Genomic DNA, 24,002 nt, shown 5'->3' with positions numbered 1-24,002 from the left:
CTACTGATAAGTGGAGAAGCGTTTTTCTAAACTGTTTAGTAGTTGCAATCGATGAACAGCATGGCGTACTACTCGTGACCTGGTGAGTATACGTGACCAAGTGCCCTGATTCAGGGTGTGTCTACTTAAACTAATGAGGTCAGAGACAACGTTGAAGACTCACGGAACTATTTATTTCGATTATTTATTTAGCATTACACAGACATTTATTTCGGGCTATTACACTAAACGGTTTATGAATATGCGTGTCAACGTCTTATTTTTCAGAATCCGCAAGTTCCAAAACTCGCTACCGAGAAAGGCAAGGATTTCACTTCCCGTAAATTATTCAAATAGAAGTTTTTACATTTGTATTAGTCGGCAGGTACTGAAAATTACTCAAGATGTTATTCCCTTACCACTTACATGGATAAGTGATGTTTACGTTTATGCTCCACAAGAATTGAATACGTAAAACATACTGCTCTTATCCAAAACATTTTTCTGTTAGCATTAATCAGATTCGGTTAGCCTTGTTATTTGAACCATAATCTTGAACTATTGTACCTTGAGAGTGTGTTTGAACGTGGTCGAGTTGAAGGCGGTCTTGGCTTAACTTATTGATCGTGGCGTGGTAAGTTTTCATTCTTTGATTTATTCAGTTTCTAGATGCGTGATAAATGGCGAAAAAAGAGGATGAGGAGACTGAAGCGCAAACGAAGGAAAATGAGGGAAAGGAGCAAGTGATGTAATCGTTGTGAAGCCCTTGTACCTTTGTGGGAGATCAAATAAATTCTTTCCACATTGATGTCTTCTGTTATTTTAATGTGGGCATTAGACATGTTATTGAATGAGTGTTTATTAGTTAGGAAACTAAGTTTTGATTATGACATCTGCAGAAAAGTCATATCCCGTCATTTGTTCTGTAGGCTAGTGAACCGGATGACGTTGAATTTGTGGATGGAGATGTGGATTGGATTGAAGATGAGAATCAGTCTGTGAACAACTCGGATGATGAATCGATTAACGGTGAGTGGCTTTTTCAGCCGTGCTATCGGCCCAGTGCTACGAGAAGTCATGTGTTGTTCCCTTGCTTCGATTTCAGGCATGAAAGCTCCATTTTAGTTTAGGGACCTATTACCCGGAAGTAACGGGTTGTTAGTTACCATGTGGGTGATTTATCCTTATAGTCATCGACTAGGTCCCGGTACTCGGTTTGTTTACTCACCCTGTGTGGTTTCAATTACTGTGGTGACATGCCACTAGTTGACTCGATAGGTTGTGGGTGGTGACTCTCAACGTGATGTTTGTTTCCGAAACTAGTGTTGGCTCGTGGCCGGCTCTCGGTATTCTCCGGAGGAGCAATGCTTCAATTGAAGCATTTCCGAAGTGGTGTTGAGAACAGTGCGTTAGTACATGTGACTAATTCCTTCAACAGAAATCTATGTGGTTGATCTAGGCCGTTATTATTTGGTTCATGGTACCTGATCAACTTGCCGGACGTCAAACTTCTAATTCCATCCGGGCTTATTAGATTGCCACATGACAGGCTAACTTTGGTATGTTAGATAGCTCAAGCGAGTTCGACCTCAGGTAGCGCACATCCGATAAGTTCTAGGTGGATATTACTGGACGGTGTATTTGCCAAGTCTATGACGTTAACTAGATATGGCTCTACTGAAGATAATCCGTCAATAGACACTTGTCGCTACGGTTTCATGTCACGCTTTTGTCGTAAGCTCTAATAATTTACTTCAGTCGAAAGAGCAATGCTTGAAATATTCAGTGCACACTATTGGTTTACATATACTGACGGGTATTTGCGAGTTGAAGGGCCACTGTCGACCCATAGGTGACCTGCGCAGACCAGGTTTTCGAATGTAAGCACGATATCCTCCAAGCAAACCATTTTTTGTTAGTGGGGCACGAATAGCTAGGTTGGTGTGAGGTAGCTTCATAGGTCTGTAAACTGAATTGTTTATAACACTGGTTACTGCTAGTGAGCTCTCGATCCTATACGGTTTTCTTACAATGAGTACTTACTAGTGCTACTTATGTATACCTGAAGCCAGATCCCAAAAATAAAAATGATTTTCGACTGGTGTTAGTTAATTAACATTGCGCTGGTTTACCTGGTGGCCGTGCGTCAGAAGACCGTAACAGATGTATGTTAGACTCAAACAGATTGCATTTATGATGTCATTGATAAAAATAATGTAGAGCATCAACTCCCCTAATAGGAGTTGGGTATTGTTAAGCAGCACCTAAAATCCATATCTTTTTGGATATTATTGAGGGTAAAGTGTTCCTCCATATCGAAGCACATCGAGATTTGACCAGTGGAACTTGTTCAGTATTAAAAAACCTTATTACGGAGTCGTTTACAAGTCAGAGACAAATAAAGGTAGTATAAATTTAATTCCACTATAATAGTGTTTTTTTTTATATCTCAATTTATAGAAGCTGGAGTGGTGGACAGTAGTATGGATGTTGTACAGTATTTTTCACCTACTCAAGATGATACATTCAAATTGCTCTCAGGCCATAAAGGTTTGTTCGGACAATTAATGGTAAATTGTGTTATTCTGTCCGATATGCGTTTGTGTGCCGATGAACTGTATACTAACTACTGATTTAACTGTTTATGACAGAAAATGGGTCGGTGTGTTGTGATCTCACACAATGATTTATCCATTCCTAGTATTTAGTTTTTTGAAGATCATAATGGTAAAATAATCACAATACAATGGATGGAAAAGACTCACAAGTAGTCAATGGATTTGTGTGATAAATTAAAATACGCTACGAAGAGATTTTCCTCAGCCGATGATTATCATGTCAGGAAGCGCACAATTCTCTATGAACTTGAAGATACTAGGTTTTGATTCAATAAATAGACGACATCGTTTTAATTAAAGGGTTATTAGTGTCAAATAATACCTTCGAGTAATGCAAGTTTCTCAGAAGACAGGATTATGTCTTGAAATCTAGCATTATGTTGTTAGTCGGTCTACAACATAAGACCAAGCACATATGCTTCGGTCCATGTTGCCATACCTCATTAGCACAATAATCTATCTTGTCATCATGTCCTGGATTCGATTAGAAATTCGGCACTTCCAGTTTCTAATAGACAGAAAATGACATGATGGCTAGTCCGATTACTTAAGCAACAAGTCTATTCCTCAGTGACTGAGAAAAAGCACCGTTAATCTTTCAGAATCTACCAGAAACTTCAGCTGCGCTATTAGTATCCAACTGACTATTACTTCAAGGTTGTGTTTTATCCTATTATGTTATACTATCCTATTTAATGTTATGCTCACAGATTAAATATAGAGTACTGGTACGCCTCCTGGTTTTCAATAACCATCATCCTACTACTGTAGATTTAAGTAAACTGATGGCTTAGTAAACAGATTAATCCTTATGTATTTCGATTTCTTAATGTTTTCATCGTTTGTAATAGCTCATGATAACAAATGTCTCTCTCCATTGGAAGTTCAGCTATTTCCCTGTTATCAGGTTATTTATCTCGTAGTGTAGTTGGGTATTTACTGTAATCTAGTAAACCAAACATGACTAGATACAACTACTTCAAGGTTGAATTTTGTTGATCAAAATTCTGCATTTTATAAGCACAATCAAACACTTAATCAGTATGAATGGAATAAGATCTTAAAGTAGATGCCGTCGATTGAATGAATTTACAATCTACATAGTTTAACATTGAACCGTCGATTTCGTATGGGCAAATCCAATACGGTTATTTACAATTCCAGTAGATGCACAAGAAGTTTATTTGTATGAGTTTACGTGTGGTTCTTTGAAGATAATCATCACCATGTACTGATGTGATCTGTAGAAGCACTTATGTAGAGTGATGAACTGAAAAACACAGCTATCCACTGTTTTTGACTTTGATGAATTTGTTACGCATCGATTTCTTTTAACAAATTATGTATATAAAGTCTCTGATGTACTGTCACGTTATGATTTTTACTTCGATACAACAATTTTCCATTTGGTTTATCTATGTGGTTTTATTCCACATTGGTTGATTGCTGAGTGATGAATGTAATCTTTGTCTGAATTCTGTCGATAAGGTTGCAATGTAGCCACTAATCTGAGTGACCTGACATCGTGCAAAACATGTCTGGCTGTTAGACAGTTGAAGGTAGTTGGCAGGAAATCCTGGGCATAGGTCTCATGCTATTCAGCACTTGTTAGCAGGGCGTACCTATAATCTTGAGGTAATTGGTACCCCTCCGAAGGATTAAAACCCACAGCGCCTATCTTCACTGTCTGAAACCTTAACTCTAAGCTATTCGGACTGCAACTGACCTATATTCGACCATTTAATATCTAGTTTTACTCAACTTTTGTAGGTTATTTTTCACTAGTTATCATCACTAAAACTTAGGGCAAATATTCAACGAAAAGTTTCAGTCCAATTGCACCTTTATGGGGATACGACACGTTCCCTCGCCAGACAATGCACAAGAGGTAGATATTTTACTGATTAATCTACCCAGCTTTTACTCACTGAACCCTATGTTCGAACTCCACTTCGTTAGTATAAGTAGTATCGATAGCCCTGTCGATTAGTTTCAAAAGTAGATTTGAAATTTTCAAAACTCATTTAGTGTACAATGCATCATCTTTTAAATCACTAGAAAGTTATTCCATCAGCTGATATTTCTCAACTTTATATATATATATATATATATATATATATATATATATATATATATTTGTCCTTACAACTATTTTCTACTTAACGATTACTTTCATTATTTCAGAAAGCGTCTTCTGTTTAGATTTTGATAGTACTGGTAAATTTCTTGCATCCGGTGGACAAGATCATATTGCTATAATATGGAATGCAACAACTGGTGAAATTGAATTCATTTGTCAAGGTCGCGTTTTATTATTATTATTATTATTATTATTATTATTATTATTGTTATTATCATCAGTAGTACTACTATTTATGAATGGTTATTTTTTTTCTGTAAAGTCTGCTAGCAGTCAACATTTGATCCTAAATCAACAATCAGTAGATGTTTACAAATATTATTAATTAGATCTAAATCTATTAAATATGGTTAAGTACAAAGCATGTTGTGTATTAGGGTGGATTAATAGTACGGCCGAGAGTTGGGAGAGTCAGCCCTCCCTCTCGAAATGCTCTCACATGGCCGCGTGCATACAACCACTGCCAGGGAAATCACACTCACTGCCTTCTCGTGGTGGGGGTGTTGTTTACCAAATTAAGGGGATGAAAAGCGAATGTCAGGGTTGGTGGATATGGAGGGTCTACCTAGGGAAGTTAGGAAACCCTGATTCCAAACCAATGGTGTACATGTGCTCTAGGATCCCGAGGGGACAAATGGCGTATGAAACAATTATTGGTCACCAGTTACTATGGGACTGCATCTCCCGACCTTGCTCCACTGCCTTGTGGATCAGACCTTTAGCTCCAGGTGTGAACCCCAGCCCTCACAGAAATCAAGTGATTCATTTGGCGCACATCTATTTGGTGCCTCTTTGTACCAATGTTTGTGTTTAAATAAATAAAATAAATAGTGGTTGAGTCACTTATCATCCAACCAATCGATCTTAGATCAGTCACAATCATGGTCAACGCAAAACCGGGTAAATGTATTGATCGGTTGGTTGTAGAATCCTGATCTGCAGCCTATGATGGACTTGGAGTAACAGGCGTAGGAAGTGATTAAGAAAGTAAAACGGATTAAGGACAGAATGTTATTCGAGAAAGAATAAATTCACAGGATTAAAAGGTAGAGTAAAAAAGTAAAGAGTACATGGATTTGTGATATTGTGATCGATATTGACCCATGTCACTTGATTTCTCCAACTAATTGTCAGTAAGGTAGTAAAGCGAAATAAATGGTATATTACTAGAATTCAAGAAATATACAAAGATAAAGAGTACATCGACGCGGACTATGATTAAATAGTTTTCGTCGCCTAATTCCGCCTAGTCCATTGGTCATTGACTTCATAAGCTAATCTCATGTTCTCCCCTGATTGTCCATAATCTTCCAACATATTCCTGTTGGCCACCCAAATGCACTGGTATGACCGAGAGCGGGGTGGGCCCGCCCTCCCTCTCGAAATGCTCTCACACGGCCACGCGTATAAAGCCTCCACCAGGGAAGTCCTACTCACTACCTTCTCGTGGCGGGGGTGTTGCTTACGAAAATGAGAAGACGAAAAGTGAATGTCCGGCGCTTTAACCGGATTCCAAACCAGTGGTTCACATGGGCTCCAGCATCTTGCGGGAACAAATGGCGTATGAACCAATCGTTGGTCACCGGCTTCCATGGGACTGCACCTCCTGACGATGCTCCACTGCCTTGTGGGTCAGACCTTTAGGTCAAAGGCTCAGAGTGTGGCCCCTTAAGGAAACCACCTGCTTCGGTCTGGGCACCCGGAAAGTATCACAGCCCACACACACAAATATGGTGTTGCGCATATGTATTTGGTGCCCTCTTGTACCAATATTTATGTGTTGAGATAATAATAATAATAATACGTCGAGATAAGTAGTGGCTTAACATTCATGACATATGTCCCAAGTTGATACAGTAATCAAGAATTAGGCTTAACAATCAAGATTTAATAGATTGGATAGTGAGTGACCTACAAACTAATTTCCGCCAATTGTCTATGACACTTTGTCTTATTTATTCTGTTCATATTGGGCATTATAAGCATATTATTTGATTAGATAAGAAATTTGGGGGCCTAATTCAATAATAAAGTCTTGTGAGAGACCATCACTCGAACACAATTCATATAATTGTATTTACCTAATGATAACCATTCCATCCTTTGATTTTTACAATCGAAAACTCTTGATTGAGGTCTTGAACCGATTGATGTTAGACTACCATTGGAAACCTGGAAGCACAGGACGGCCGTTCCGTCTTATTGTGGGACTCCTCAGCAAAATCGGAAATGCATCTCCTCAAATCATTACAAGTCTCCTTCATAATACAAGTACCTCAATTAATGAAGGTTCACAGCTTCATATCAATGGATTTTTCTTAACTAGTAATTTTGTCACCTTGGTTTTTATTCTCATTCTTATCGTTATTCTTTTTGTGTATGTCTTTATTCACTAAAACAAAATATTCATGAATAATGTAGGTCATGATGATTCTGTGAATTGTGTTAGTTTCAGTCCAAATGGTGATTATTTATGTACTGGTGATATGGCTGGAAATATTCGTATTTGGTTAAGACCGTTGATAGAAGAAAACTCGAAAGAATGGAAATTATTAAGAACAGAAACTGTTAATGATTTATTATGGATTAAATGGTGGATATCACCTTCAAATGCTGTACGAAATATGAATAATGAACTTCCAAAACCTGCTCTACTTTTAGCTGGTGATGAACATAGTTATGTTAATTACTGGGCTGTAAGTTCTAGCATATCAAACAATCAGGGGAAGTGTATATCAATGGCGTATACGTATGGTATGTTTTTTTTCTCCCAAAATGACATCTACATTAGGTTTAATAGTAATTTTTTAAAATTCGTTTTTCTGTATTAAGTTTAAAACAATTGATAGTATTTTTCATACTGTAAACTGACTGGCTGCCTGATTATGGCTGCTACCTTGAGGTGGTGGTCGGGACTAAATATCATGATGAACCAAATAACTTGTATTGGCTGGAACACTCATTCCTTTTAATATTCCCATCTCAGGCGGATCAGTTTCAGTGCGGTAAGATCAAAAGATGCAAATTAAGGTCTGAAGGCAAAGTCGTGCTTACGACTATGGTGAGGTGTGCTGGTGATAGCAAGTTTCTGTTAGCATCTGCAACGATTTTGCCTCTCCATGTCGGAGCTTAGTAAAGATCGATTTTGTAATGGGAAATTGTATCTTTTTCCATGTATTTTCGTCATTGGCAATGGGTATTTTCTTCTATCCTAAATATCAACTCTTCAATGATTTTCGTCTTTTCACGTACCATCACTGCCATGGTTCGAGTTCACTAGGTGTTATCCTGGTCTTTTAAAACTGCTTTCCAAGCTCTCAATGTTCCAACCTCATGCTAGGTCTAATAACAAGCTTCAGACTGTCGGGTCTCTTATTATTACATGTTGCAGCTCCGAAATCCACATATGGAATCTAAATATAATCATTCACTTGATCCCACCAGCTCAATTTCCCCATTGTTTATCTAAAGACATGTCTACAACTTTTTAGGTGTTTTTTAGTGTCTCTGCCCAGTGAATGAATAACATCAACTGTCTTCGGCAGCTTTTCTCGGACAACCGTTTTTTTCTAGCAAACACCGATTTTAATCATCAGGAGACATTGTTTGACACGGTGACGCACCAAAATTGACTCATCAGTATACACAACTAGACCATATTACCACAAACCATCATTGCATAGGCTCAGTAGAAGACTACCGCTCATCCCAATGCACATGTTTATCTCTGATCATACTCTAGTACGTGTATGCGTTTGTCGGCGTCTTTCTAGATGCAGAAAAGCTACAACAGGAAAACCGTTTAGATTTCAGCTTAACAAAAACACCAGTCCTATCAATCACTGATTTTAAGGATGATGATCCACGTTAAGTAGTTAGATTGATTTAAATATCTCCCAGAGTCTGGAAATGAAAATAATCCCATATAACTGTTTACGGTCTCTGATCTTTCCAGCTAATAAGAAAAAACAGCAATCTCCCTATGATAACTACAAAGTAGTCAGTTTAAGAAATTTAGTGTGTAAAATATCACCCTCAATAATCATTCAGGGCTTAACTAAGACTAGTGAATAGTAAACTCGATTAAATAAGTCTAGTTTCAGATTTGAAGATGTATATATGAATTAGATATTCACTCTATCAGATCCTAGAACATAGGTATACTTATCGGAATCCGACTGTTGATCATTAATGGTAGCAGTAGGCCTGATGTCATGATTTTCTTTACCATTATGACGTAATGTGTTTTTTCTTGCATAAATTTACATCTTATATTTCGACGAGAATTATAAATGGTAACTTTTGAGAACTATTTATGGACCAATACGATACATATATTGTTAGGTAGCTAAACTATGCATATTCATGTTCCTCTTATTATTATAAGCTTTATTTTGACCCATAGACTATTATTATACGATTTACCATTCTTGAATTATGCCCAGTCTATTAATCAATACCTCACACATTCACAACCACTTTTGGCTAAATCTTGTATAAATGTTATTTTCTATCTTTTGATGCGATGTGATCTGTTTGGTTTGTAATATAAACCCAGTATATTTAAAATACTTGATTCATATCACGAAGGCTGAGATTGGTATTGTGGACTTAACAAGCAGGGCTAGATAGGAAGAAGAACCGATAAAGACTCTAGACTACTCGTACAGGTTTATGCGTCATTGATCCCGGGCACAAAGGTCATAAATTATAACAATATTCAAACCCCAAATGCCCTGGTATGGCTGAGAGTGGGATGGGCCCTCCCTCCCTCTCGAAATGCTCTCACACGGCCACACGTATAAAGCCTCCACCAGGGAAGTCCTACTCACTACCTTCTCGTGGCGGGGGTGTTGCTTACGAAAATGAGAAGACGAAAAGTGAATGTCCGGCGCTTTAACCGGATTCCAAACCAGTGGTGCACATGGGCTCCAGCATCTTGCGAGAACAAATGGCACATGAAACAATCGTTGGTCACCGGCTTCCATGGGACTGCATCTCCTGACGATGCTCCACTGCCTTGTGGGTCAGACCTTTAGGTCAAAGGCTCAGAGTGTGGTCCCCTAAGAAAACCACCTGCTTCGGTCTGGGCACTCGGACAGTATCACAGCCCTCACACGAATCAAATGATTCATTTGGCGCACATCTATTTGGTGCCTTCTTGTCCCAATGTTTATGTGTTTAAATAAATAAATGAATAATTTCTCATACTACAATTTTCTCTTTAAATAAAAAAAATAAACAAACAATAAATTACATTTTTTTTTAAAGATCTTGATCAAGCTGCATTAGATGGAATTATTCTACCAAGTTTTTCTAATACTAAAAATCCAAAATTAGCAGTACTTCATCGAAATGGTGATCTACGTGTATGGGATATAAAAACACTAACATTAATTGGTTCTATTAAATTATTCGATAAATATTCTTCTTTATCTAATCAATGCGGTCAACATTTAGAAGTTTATCAAATGATTTCATTACAATCATCGAAAAATCAATCTAATACAAATGATAACTTGAATCATGATTTATTATTAATTACTGGAAATGGATTTATATGTCCTATCTCTATTAAATTTGATGGTGAATTACATTTTAAGGTAGGTAATCCATAATCATTTGAATAAATTCTTAAATGTATATCGTATATCTGTTTGAAGATTTGTGGTTAATATTTATTTTATTTAAACACTGAAAGAGATTAAGGAACGAGTAAACTGTGCAACACTTTGTTCTATTCAACATTACGGCTGCAAAACGTGGCCATTAAGAGGAGAAGGTACTTGTAAGCTACTAGTGTTTGACCACAGATGTCTTAGAAATGTTGCTTGCATCCGCTGGGATCACCGGGTAAGTAATAGTGAGGTTAGACGTAGAGTATTAGGTAATGATGGTAAATCAGTTGATGAGTTTGTGAATCTTCATCGACTGAGATGGTTGGGTGACGTGTTGCGTATGCCTGAACACCGATTACCACTACGCGCAATGCTGACTAGTGTTGTGAATGGTAGGAAGAATGTTAGGGGTGTCCAAACTAAAACGTTACATCAGTAGTTGAAGTCACTAACTTCTGGTCTTAACCATGTTGGTAGATGCAGACTACTTGGTTGGGGTCCGCGTGACTATCGTAAGCAACGGTTGGGGACTCTGTGTGACATGGCTCAGAATCGAATACAGTGGTGTAGGTGTATAAACTCTCTGTCTTTCCTTAAACTAAAAGATTAAAATCGCTTCATATATTTCTTTCTACGAACTAATTCTTTCTCCCTGTATTATATTCTTGTATGCGATCTTTTTATATACCATTGAAGTAACTGCTCCTATGGATTTGGTGTTCATCTTTTGGTGCTAATGAGGTATGTCAACTTGGACGGATGCACATATGTACCTGGTTCTACGTTATAGCTGACTGACTGATGAAGTTTGGTAAAATGGGGCACTAAAATATATGTGGACCACATAGCAAATCATTAAATTTGTGCATTGGTTGGGATATTCTCCGAGTACGCTAACCAGAAACAGATGGTTTTGTTAGGGAGCCACTCCCTGAGCACTTGACGTAAAGATCCAATCCACGAGGCTGTAAAGCGGCATTAGGAGATGCACTCCTATGGTAGACGGTGACCAAGGATGGGTTCATGAGCCATTTGTTTCTTTAGGGTTCTTAAGCCAGTGTGCACCATTGGTTTGAAATCAGGTTTCTACAACTTCACTAGGTGGTCCCACTGTACTTACCCGGTTTTAGCACTGAAGATTCAATTTTCGTCCTCTCAATTTAGTAAACAACACCCCTGAAACGAGAAGGCAGTGAGTAGGACCTCCCTAACGGTGACTATATATGCATAGCCATATGGAAACATTTCGAGAAAGAAAAACGAATCTCCCTACCCTTGTCTGTACCAGGGAATTAGGAGGCAGTAATTATATATATATATATATATATATATATATATATATATATATATATTCTCTTATCAAGAATTCTATCCACTTGTCACGATTAAAAGGGAGAAAAGACTACGTTGATAGCATATGACATAATCAGCAAGTAAAGACTCCAGGTTTATTGATCAATCATTATATATCTGTTTCTTGAGTGGTGTTAGAGGTATGATTGACTGATATATCTGTTTCAAAGCATCATCTCTTATCTCTTTGATAAATTTAGATCATACAATGAAGAAAAGACAAGCTTTATCAAAATTACGTAATGTGGTGATGCGATACACTTCGACCAACAATCTGGTCACATATTTACTTGTGATGACTTTTTGTAGCTGAGAAAGTAAAGGTCAGGCAAACTAGATAAATTGTGAAATAAAGAAAACTATAATCAGAATGAAGTTTGTAGGGATTGTAGTAATTTTAATGATTGAATTCATGAGTTAATATAAGCTAGACTATTATTGAAAACCTGGAAGCAGTGGACGGAAATTTCGCCCTAGTATGAAACTTCAGCAGTAAGCATCCACGATCTCGCACGTAGGATTCAAACCCAGGATCTCATGCAGGATCATGGATGCTTACTGCTGAGGAGTCCCATACTGAGACGAAATGGCCGTTCAGTGCTTCCAGGTTTTCAATGATGGTTTAACATTGATTCATTCATGATATCAGTTTAAACTCAACAATCTCCACAATTCTATACTGATAAAATTATTATTAAACTATGAATCCCAATGTTCTATTATTGGTTAGATCTCATTGCTATGTTGAATGAGAACAAGTTGAACTATGTTTATGCATATGTAAGGGTTTGCTTTCACTGTAACCTTTTAAATATTATGATTTTAATAGAAATTAGAATGTTGTTTATTATTAATTAATCTATTTATTGTACAGGTTTTAGATATCATTAAAACAGGTGATGATGGATCCGTTGAAGCATTAAACTGTTCTTGGACGTAAGTCTTTGATCTAATACTCTTATACTATTCATATTAACCGCAAACATATTTGTCCGATTGAGTAATTAATTATAAACAAGACATCCATATACAAAAACTATATAAACACAATTTACAAAGAATAAGAGGTTATGATTATACAAATCACAATTATTTATCTGTATATCATGTGTAAGCATCTGAGTATATCAATCCATCTATAGCTTTATTCAAAGTCAATGAGATAGTAGTCAGCTGATATCTCGCTACATACTCAATGCAAAATATAAGTATATAATCTTGCTTTAAAAACATTTATGGAATGAAACTATTTGACTTTCAACCAATAAGTCTCTGATTCGTGTTCTGTATCATCTTCGTTTTGCGAAGATCAGATGGTATCATATGACTTTATATAAATAATGTGGTACATAATGGGCTTCGTATGATTTAATAATTCCTGGTAGTTTGGAGAGGTTATATGGTCATGAGCTTCTTGAACTCGATTACAAATTTTAAGTTTATGGATTCAGTAAACGAGTATCATCATTTTTAAACAGAGATGAAATGAGGGTTACGAGTGAAATCCAGAACTCACTTTTTGTCCCATCTGGGACTCGTCATCAAGCGAACGGTACTCGGTTCGTGTCTCAAAATGTACATCACCTGTGGGATGCAAGTACATCCAGCTGACTAGTCCCAAATACGACACAACACGCGTCCTGGATTTCATTACTAGCCACTATCCATCTATGCTTTAAATGCTTATGACTTAATGGTAATATCGTGGCAGTTCGTACAGGATGTCCAACTGCCAAAAGTGACTAACCAGTTTCAGTCCTAAAATAACCAATACATCATTGTTATTATAAAGTACATATTAAACTCTGAAATTCAGAGTTACATGAATGATTGTTTTAGTTCATCCAAGGAGTATTTACCTGTTACTTAGTTGAAATTAGTTGGATATATGTCAATTACCATGGTGGAATATTTTGTTGTTGTTGAACTTTGTATGAATTAAAATTACACTCATGATTATTCATTGACTAGTACATCCAAACATTAATTAAAGATTTAACTTACCTATTGAGTGTAGATGGATGTAATCATCTTTAAACTACATTATTTGTATGAAGGATAATGCTAATATCCGGCAACCTAAACCTATCGGCTTTATTTTATTATCATATACTCTGAATATCAAGACCACCATGGAAAACCTGGAAGAACTGGATGGCCGTTTCGTCCCAGTATGGGGCTCCTCAGTAGTGCGCACCCACGGCCTCGCCCCCTGCGAGGTTCGAACCCAGGGCCCACTGATTTCGCGCGCGAGAGCACTTAACCACTAGATCACTGAGCCGGCATCCAAAGGTGTTAATGTCTAACTTCAACTAATCCACGAAATTGAACGACACATCCACCATTGACATCGGTGAGTTACTATCTCACAACAGACCTGGTTGAACTCCACTGGTCACTACTTCTCACTAGAACTCCAGGATATACCTCTTGAAGCCAGTCACTAGTGAGCATATGTTGATTAATATCAGATGGGTTTTGTGGATATTACAGTAATTTCAATGGCTAAGATCATGAGTCATAGGAAGAAACGACCGTTCAGTGCTTCCAGGTTTTCCATGGTGGTCTAGCTTCAACTGACTCATGATCTTAACCATTGAAATTACTATAATATCCACAAAACCCATCTGATATTCTGAATATGTTTGAAATGAGTTTGTTTATTCATCCACTGGTATGAATGATATCGATAACTGATATGTGGCGGAATGCATTCTATCCTTAAATATTCTTAGTACATTCTAATTTCCCTTTTATTTACTAATATTTTATTTATTTATCTTAATTATAGACATCCATTATTTGCTTTTGGCTCTATCACTGGTGTACTTGGAATTTGTGATGCTCATACTATTCGTGTTCGTCAAAAATGGACGTACATAGATGAAGATGACGCGGTAGGTTATTTCTTGTTACAGTGTTGGTTTCAAATCAAGATTTTCTAAAATTCAACTAGGAGTATGTTAATGCTTAACTCTTTCAATAACCAACCATTATTTGCGCGTTGAAATTTTGATTACTGGAAAATTAAGAAAAGTTCAACCTACTAAGAGAAAAAAAAAGATAATCCTAGTGATTTTCGACTTATGGTCATCAGTTTAAAATAGCCACATCACGTGATACATATGATGAAATTCTTTAGTTTTTTTAATATGGTTCACATTTATTTACATCATTGTCTATATGGTGAATGAGTTCTCTTGGTACTTCATGAATCTACTCGTTAACCTATGTAACCCCACTTAACCTTGTCTATTATGTATGCGGATGTTGTCTTATTGTGCTATGATATCCAAGCTATGCAATCCTCACTTAATCAGTTGGCAACTAGTGTCTGTAGTTATGGCATATGCCTCACACCTTCTGAGTGCAAAATGCTTTTACGAAACTGGTAGGACTGTATAGCTGCACTCACTTTTGATAGTGAGCATATAGAAGTGATCGAGAAGTTCTTGTATTTGAGTGTAGCTGTGTAACTGCTGATGGTTACGTGAGTGATGAAATCAATTCATATATATAGTGGAAGCCAGAGAGGCTTATGTCAATCTGGATCATCTTTGGCACCTTCGTGATTCTGGTCTAGCTATAAAAGATCGGATGTACAACGCGTTGATGAGAACAGTCTTACTCTAAGCTCATGAAGCCTGGCATTTCTGAGTTGAGGATGTTAGGCAACTCCATGTGTTTGGTCGTCGTTGTGTCCGGAACGTTGCTGATATTCAGTGGCAACACCATGTTAGTAACGAGGAGTTATGGGAACATGTGTAGAATTTTTTAAAACTGAACTGCTTCTCCTATTATAATTATTTTGTCCCTTTCATACACTAATTTCTATTAAGTTTTGTAGTCATCCTTAATACAATAACGTAAACATTCTCCTTATTTGATTGATACTATTCAATGAATTCTCGTTTATATTTATTTCTAATTTAACAGCAACCTATCGGTATTACATCATTATGTTGGAGTCGATATAAACCTATATTTTTCACAGCTACAACTAAAGGCTCCATAGTTGCATGGTGTGGTATCACTGGATTAACAGGAAAATCTTCATCTGGTTTATTAACAGAAAAAACCCCTTTGAAAATATGGTGGGGTCATAAAGCAATGATTCTTTATTTAACTTTACCACCATTTTGTAAATCTATAGACGATAATAATAATGATAAAATTGAACCATTCTTGTGTACAGCATCAGATGATACAACTATTCGATACTTTGCTATTGATATTTCATCATAATTCTATGCTCTATTTATCTTTTGTTTCTTGTTTCCTTTTTGTTTCTGTTATAAAGAAATTCTGTTTGGAAAAGAAACTTATACATATTTTGATATGGTATTCGATTTTCTGATCCGATGTCTATGAAATTGACTTGTTCTATATCTGTTTTTGATTGAGATCGTGGGTGCGCACTGCTGAGAAGTCCCACAATAGGACAAAATGGCCGTCTAGGTTTCCAACGGTGGTCTAACATCAATCGGTTCATGATCTCAATCAAAAACTTAATAATCTCCATAACCCCCATACTATATATGTTTGTCATAAATTCAGTGCTGTCATGAATCATACTAAGAGTAATACACCTCTGTGTTAATATAATTTATGTGAATCTTGAGAGAAGCAATATTAAGATATGTTATGTGCTTATAAGTAGTTAGGAAGAAATTAAGGATCCAACTTTCATGCTATTGAGCACTGATTTTCTTAAGGATTGAAGCTAATAGCGACCCGAATTACTCAGTGATAATGTCTTAGTCTATGAAGCTTGATGATACAGGTTGAAACCACTGGGAAGCATAAGTCTTCCAAAGGTCCTATCTAGCATGAAGTCCTTCGTCTCTTACCGACAACCTCCAACCACCTAACATGAAAATGTCTTCCACGTGATTTTGAGTCAGTCAGACTGGTTGTCACATCATAACTTGATAAATGAAATTTCACCAATACTAAGCGGTTAGAAAAACATTACTCGCTGACCAATCGATGTAAATACTAAAATATTTCACTGGTAGAGCGTATTCGGCCTGAACAACTAGAAATAATCGCTGAAGATATTCACTGTTTATAGTCTGTTGCTACAGTGGGCAAACGTAACTATTTAAACAAATGTTAAAGATTTTAGAGTAACCTGGGGAATTCCTGGGCTTGTTTTTACAAGTATACACCATTATCTTTAAGTCAGTTCACTTCTAAAAAGAAGTTCGTCCCTTGATGACTGCCTATCGAGTGTATTACCCTTTCAACAAAAGTTTATCGCCTTTCTAAGGAGTTTAATACTATTATTGAGACAAATTATGGACACTTCCCTTCAATATCTCGTACTGATGGTCTGATAAAAGCTAATCGAATGTAAATGGAAAGAAGTAACCCTATATAGCTGAATATGTATCCAACTCTGAGTTATAGTTTTCTGTCGCGTCGATGGATGGGAAGCTGTTGATAATCCCTGAAGTCCCTATCAAAAGAAAATACAGTAATAGGATAAGAAGATGACGTGACTTTAGATCAATAATTCTGTATCATTTCAGTATTAATTTTGATCAATGTGACAAATCTGAATTTCCATCCAGTGTGACATCTTCATTCCTTGTATTAATTCAAGTGTACTGTATTCGGTATATTTTTTCTTAAGTAACTCTGTATATTGCGTATGTAAATGAGCATAGTTCGGTCTAATGACTACTTGTTTTTTAAGGGTGTTCTTTGAAAGGTTAATAAATCTTCATCCACACCAATCTTCAGTGTTACTTTGTGCCGTTTTTAGTGTCAAATGTAAGCAGTAGGAAAGTTGAGTACTTTGTACTGATTTTGTTTAGACAAACACTTCAAGAATCATCTTGCCGGGATTTTACCACTAATTCGTATAGATTACTCAATGGAATACAATCACAACCTCACAAACTAATGTTCTCATAGTGTACTGTTCGTGTTTGTAAGGTAAGATTGTATATCAAAATATTGTCGTTGAGCAACTCTCAAGGTCAAGAAGAGGATAGTTTTTGTCATTGGTTTTTTTAAAAAAACGTATAGATTTATCGAACATTTCAGATTGATTGTAAATAATTCGAAAAATGAAGAGCTTATCGTAGTTTTGTCGACAATCCAGTATCACCGAATTCTGATTCAACGGTCAAACGCTTATTGCCAAGACCTGATGTCTGTAAGGATCGTTACCTTGCACTACTGAAACGTCTCCTCATACTACTAGTGTGGTGTGTGCTACTTATATTGACATATGTAGTATATGATGCTAGTCGTGAACAGAAGGTCTGGTAGCAGAGAGACAAGAGGATTGAACAGTAATGAATGTAAACTGAACGCAATTTGTATGAAAATGCAAGAACAATGAAGTGTTAGTCATTTTGAGACGATTGGTGAACATTTTGCAAACTAAGCATTTACTTTATGTTTGTTAGATTTTATTAACAAGTCCTGTAATTTTGTGTTAAATACATTCGATTGTCCCCACTGGTGTTCTGTTCACTACACTAGAATGAAGCAGTTGTTCAGTGCTTTACTAATTCTCAATATTTATCTCACTAAAGTCAGTTCATATATTGCATGTATATTGCATTGCAAAAATATTTATTTATTTGAACACATAAATATTGGTACAAAGGGGAACCGAATAGATATGTGCCACACAAGTCACTTAATTTGTATGTGTATTATGATACTGGTAGGGTGCCCAGAACGAAACAGGTGGTTTTCTTAGCGGGCCACACCCGGAGCCTTCAACTTAAAGGTCTAATCCACAAGGCAGTGGAGCAACGTTAGATAAGATGCAGTTCTATGGTAGTCGGTGACCCACAGTGGGTTCATACACCATTTGTTCCTTCAGGATCATGCAGACCATACGCACCATTGGTTTGGAATCAGGGTTTTATATCTCCCGTAGGTGGGGTAGATCCTCTGTATTCACCGACCCGGTTAAAGTGCTGGATATTCGCTTTTCATCTCAATTTCGTAAGCAACACCCCCACCACGAAAGGTAGTGAGTAGGATTTTCCTAACATTGACTGTATACACATGGCCATGTAAGGATATTTCGAGAGGGCAAGCTAACTCTCCCTACCCTCGGCCGTACCAGGGCATTTGGGGGCTCGTTGCAAAAATCCACTTAAATAAATATATATGTCACATAGAAAAAATTAATAATAATAATAATCATGCATATCAATTAATATTTCTTGTTTGTTCATTATAACATTGAATAACTAGGAAAAAAAAGTTATTTTTTCTTTTTTTAGCAACATTGAACAAATTCAATAAACAAAATATTACCCAACAATAAACAAACAAACAAATATAGATCACTTTGTTATATCGAATATCGATTTTTTTTCTTCTAAAAAAGACTAATGGAAGCTAATATGGCATGACAACTGGAACTGTAATGTACACACGTACAAAGTTCTATGTTGTTGTTGTCATTGTTGCTAACTGACTGAATGGAAGCCAAAGAAAAGAAAAAGAAAATATTGTTACTTACCATCATTTACCTAATATGAATAAATATTAGTTCACATGATTATTTGTTTTACTGAATTGAATTGTGTTTTTTTTTGTTTTCTTTTTTATAATCAACATGAAGAAAAATTCGAAATTTACAAAAGAATTTTTGTTTCTATGCAAATTGTTTATTTAACGGTCAATAATTGATTTCTTTTTGTTTGTTGTTTTTGCTTGAAAAATTTCTATGTTTGTCATTTTTCTAGTTTCATATTTGAAGTATTCAATGTTCAATAATTAATTATGATCCTTCATATCATTGAACTTTGAATTGTATATATATATATATATATATATAATTTTTTTTAAAAAAATGGAGGTTCATTTGAAGAACTATTTTGAAATGATTAAAATTTGATCCAACTTTCAAATATGCCTCTATACGTGTAAATAATATCAAATAGAGAAATAGGGTAACTATACTCGGTAACTATTTATTTTGTAGTATCTAGTTGGAGATATCTGTAAATAGAAAGAAAAAAGAAAGAATTTTGTTCGCCTTTTTTCGTTGTTGTTAAAGAAAATGAACAGTGTGTGTATGTGAATTTATTAAAGAAAAGAACAAACTAAATGTTGTTTCTGTGGTGTAATGGTTATTATGTTTTGTCTAACACATAGAAGGTTCTCAATTCTTAACTGAGCAGGAGTTAGCTCTCTCTCTCTCTCGAAATATTCTTACATGGCCATGCGTATACAGTCAATATCAGGGAAATCCTCCCCACTACCTTCTCGTGACATTACTGTTGTTAACGAAAGTGAGATGAAAAGCGAATATCCGGCACTTTAACCAGGTTGGTGAATACAGAGGATCTACCCCACCTAAAGGAGATGTGAAACCCTGATTCCAAACCAATGGTGCATATGGACTCCATGATCCTGAAGGAACAAACGGTGTATGAACCCACTGTAGGTCACCGACTACCATAGAACTGCATCTTATCTAACGTTGCTCTACTGCCTTGTGGATTAGACCTTTAAGTTGAAGGCTCCGGGTGTGGCCCGGGAATGGAATTATAAACTTCTGTTGAATGTCACGGCTAGTATATGCTTAGCGCTTATCAATAAATCATATAACCCAACTTGCTAAGTTGGTTAGTATAAGATAGAAAAATGGTTAGGGCAACTTAAAGAATGTAAATCACTTCAGTTTTCTCTAAATAATAGACTACTGGTTATATTCCTATGGTGTGAAATGCACCCAGTGGTATGGACTGACTCAACGGTCATAAGCAATCGCTGAATAAAGGTTGAATAGCCTCAAATAAGTCATATTATTACAGTCCTGCTATCCCCTATCTTCCTTCAAACCTTCAGCCTAGTGTCAATTCCTATATTGTATCCTTTAAATTATTGTGATTTTTTGCTTAGTGTGATGTTCCTTGTGTATGTTCAATGTAACAAATGGGATGCGTTTTGTAGTAATTCTGTATCATTTCTACTGTTCGTAGTTATGAAATACTATTAAAATCGATATATGTATAAATGAGTTCATTGAATTAACGTTGTTATCAATTTTTTGTCTTCTTTCTTAAGTGTGCCATGTATATTTCAATTTCTTGTTGTTCTAAATACCAGTTTTTAAAAGTTATAACACTACTGTGCTTAATTCAATCAGATATTAATACTACCCTTCACAAAGGTAATGAGATCAAATACCTAATACTCAAACCTGTGCTTGAGATAACAGCATACGTTTATCAATTCATGTCATGTCGATATGAGATAATTCAAGGATTTGTACTTTCTATGACTGTAAACAATTTGTAGCTAAATAGTACTCTCAACCGCTAAGCTACTGTTTCATAACTTCAGTTTCAACATCGTGGAAAAGTATTAGTAGTATTTCTGGACTCTGTTGATCGTGAGATTTTGTGACAGTCTTTGTCAGTGAAAGGAGTACCAAAGAAGTACATAAACCTTATAAAGACTCTCTACTCGAACACAACTGGTAGAGTGAGACCTTATGGCGAACTGTCATCAGAATTGATTACGTCAATTGATGTTCGTCAGGGCTGTCCACTTTCTCCATTCTTGTTTAACTTTATCGTAGATGGGCTTTTAGAAATAACACTTTCCTCAATTAAATTTACAGGGGTAGAAATTCTACCAGGAGATTCACTTGTTGAATTAGAATATGCCGATGATATAGTTCTATTTGGTGAAGACGATGACAAAATGCAGAGTCTTCTGACCACTCTAAGCAACAATGCAAGCATGTTCGGGATACGATTCTCTCCCTCGAAATGCAAAATGTTGCTTCAGGATTGGGTTGCATTGACACCCGAACTAATGATAGGGAGTGAAGTAATTGAGCGTGTCGATCGCTTCACTTATCTTGGAAGTCTCATCAGCCCTTGTGGTCTGGTGTGTGACGAAATCTCAGCACGGATACAGAAGGCTCGACTAGCTTTTACCAACTTGTGTCATTTATGGCGTAGGCGAGATATCCGTCTATCAACCAAAGAACGTGTTTACTGTGCAGCAGTTCGTTCCGTCCTACTTTATGGCAGTGAAACATGACCGGTAAGAGTAGAGGATATTCGTAGGTTACTAGTATTTGATCATAGGTGTCTTCGAAATATTGCTCGTATATCGTGGGACCATCGAGTAAGTAACGCAGTTGTTAGGAAACGGGTACTAGGTAAGGATGGCAAATCCATTGGTGAGGTAGTGAAATTTCATCAGTTGAGATTGCTGGGACACGTGTTACGTATGCCCAACGACCGACTGCCTCGACGTGCGATGTTTAGTGGTATAGGAGTAGGTTGGAAGAAAGCTAGGGGCGGCCAGACCAAAACATGGCACAAGTTCATGAAGTCACTAACAAATGGACTGAGTCATGTTGGTAGGTGTCGGCTACCTGGTTGCAATTCGCGTGACGATAGCAACCGATGGTTAGAGACCTTGAACGACATAGTTGAAAATCGTTTGCAATGACACAGGTGTATCCACTCTTTGTGTTCTCCCAAATTCTAATCTTCTGAATCATTCATGTCCCTTTCTTTTTTCTCTTTCCAAATTTGTTTCACTGGATTATACTCTTTGAATAACATCTTCAAACCCTAATTTTTCCGATTGCTGCTTATACGTTTACTACCTCTACCGCTACTATATTGACCGACAGTTGAAAAATTGTCAACTAATCAACATTTACCCATATTACATAAAATAACGGTATTAATCGGATTGATATTAACATTGACTCTGATTTATTGATGTAACTCACCATCTACTGTAATATTCACATCTGGTGAAGTTTGTTCTATTGTAACTAGTTCTATTTCCTCTTCTCCTTCATCATTATCATTTGTAGCTGGACTTGGATAAGTTGAACTATGTTTCTCTTTACCGATTGGAGATGAATCTTCATTTAATTCATTGTTCAACCTTTCAGCAATCCAACCATTCTCTGTTTTCAGCTCTGGAGTTTCTTCTAGGAAATAAAAAGTATTCAAATCCAGGTTATATCCCATGCTAGATAAAATATGCTGTAGGAATTACTTGGTTTATACGTCTAACCTACTCATGAGTAGTTTAAATTTACTTTCGAAAATTGGGATTTAAAAAGGTCAAAATTACAATTCTACTCCGGATACATTTATGCTAACGTCACTACAAATATATTTGTGAAGTGTAACTAAATGATTTCAGGTCCCATGGAGGATTTTTTGTTTTAAAATCTTTGCGATCAGTTGTTTATCTGCATCTAATAACTTAGAGTACCACCGAATTAAGTGGAACATGGAGACACAGTCAACCTGATGAAGCATTTATTGTCAACTGTTATTACTAGATAATATAACCATTGAAAACTATCGAACATTTCGTCAATATGTTACTTATTTACAATCGATTTTTTTTCACACAGTATAGCCTTCCACTAAACATTTGGTCGAATTGTAATTGCACTATTGTTTGTCCCACCCTATCTGACCCCATATTTATTCGGATCATGGATCTTAACCTATTCACTTAATATATAAGCAGGTTCAAGTTAACATTCCATATGAGTCTTACCAACACGAATTATTTTATTCTATTTTGTTTAACAATCCTACAGTTTACGTGTTTTAACTTGAAACGATGTGCTTTACCTTTAACCTGGCCATTGTTACAGATTATTAATTTGGATTATATAATTGTAGAACCTGAAGAGAATTTATCGTAAAGAATACACAGATTAGCTTAAATTGTTGTGTATTGTATTGATGTCGACAGATGTAAGTAGTATGTATCACCGATCAAAATTTAAACACATTGCGGCAGAAAGTTAATAAAATCAAAGAAAACAGAATGAGAACAGAGAATAATTGTTGTGGAAACAAATGAACAGTCAAGTTTAAGACCTTTTGAAAATGAACTATTTATTGTATGGTTCACAGATTTTACTAAGACATTCTGTAATTTGTGTGTTCAATTACATTCGACTGTCCCCACTTGTGTTCTCGTTCACTACAATAATATTGAATCCAGGTAGTGACACCCATGTAGTGTGAGACGCACCTGATCGATTCCACTGCTAGTCAGCATTCATCTTTGTCTATAAGAGAACAAGTATTTTCCACGTTCGATTTTTGTTGATTCATTCATTAACTATAATCAGAAGTTATGAATATAATGATAAATTGGTTGATTAGAATAAGTACTTTTGTCTAGAACTCCACCTGGAGCCCCACTGTGGCTACTGCCGGTCGCAAGCCCGGATAAAGGAGGAGGGTCGGGAATGGGATTAGCGATCTCATCCCGTAGAAAACTAACTTGCTAAAAAAACGCTAA

The 24,002-nt window shown here is 36.3% G+C and overlaps 2 protein-coding genes across 3 annotated transcripts in view; one reads left to right on the top strand and one right to left on the bottom strand.

Moving 5' to 3' along the window:
• The first annotated feature begins 224 nt into the window (after positions 1-224).
• On the top strand, positions 225-17,362 carry MS3_00009016 (uncharacterized protein). Its single transcript, XM_051217354.1, has 9 exons — positions 225-613; positions 649-1,008; positions 2,440-2,529; positions 4,782-4,898; positions 7,159-7,491; positions 10,009-10,340; positions 12,583-12,644; positions 14,500-14,605; positions 15,645-17,362. The coding sequence occupies exons 3-9, from the start codon at positions 2,463-2,465 to the stop codon at positions 15,951-15,953; spliced, it is 1,326 nt and encodes a 441-aa protein (XP_051064744.1). The 5' UTR covers positions 225-613; positions 649-1,008; positions 2,440-2,462; the 3' UTR covers positions 15,954-17,362.
• A 435-nt stretch (positions 17,363-17,797) lies between these two features.
• The window catches only part of QRICH2_1 (Glutamine-rich protein 2), a 104,579-nt gene continuing 98,374 nt past the window's right edge, over positions 17,798-24,002 (bottom strand). For both annotated transcript variants that reach the window (XM_051217352.1, XM_051217353.1), the window contains exons 20-21: positions 22,453-22,659; positions 17,798-19,688 (exon numbers count right to left, since the gene is read on the bottom strand). In XM_051217352.1, coding sequence (XP_051064742.1) covers positions 19,675-19,688; positions 22,453-22,659 — 221 coding nt within the window. In that variant the 3' untranslated portion in view covers positions 17,798-19,674. The remainder of the gene's footprint in view (positions 19,689-22,452; positions 22,660-24,002) is intronic.

The sequence above is a fragment of the Schistosoma haematobium genome, chromosome 5 (assembly GCF_000699445.3).
Source record: "Schistosoma haematobium chromosome 5, whole genome shotgun sequence".
Taxonomy (NCBI): domain Eukaryota; kingdom Metazoa; phylum Platyhelminthes; class Trematoda; order Strigeidida; family Schistosomatidae; genus Schistosoma; species Schistosoma haematobium.
Note: the sequence above shows the minus strand (reverse complement) of the source record. Positions and strands in the feature narration are given on the sequence as shown.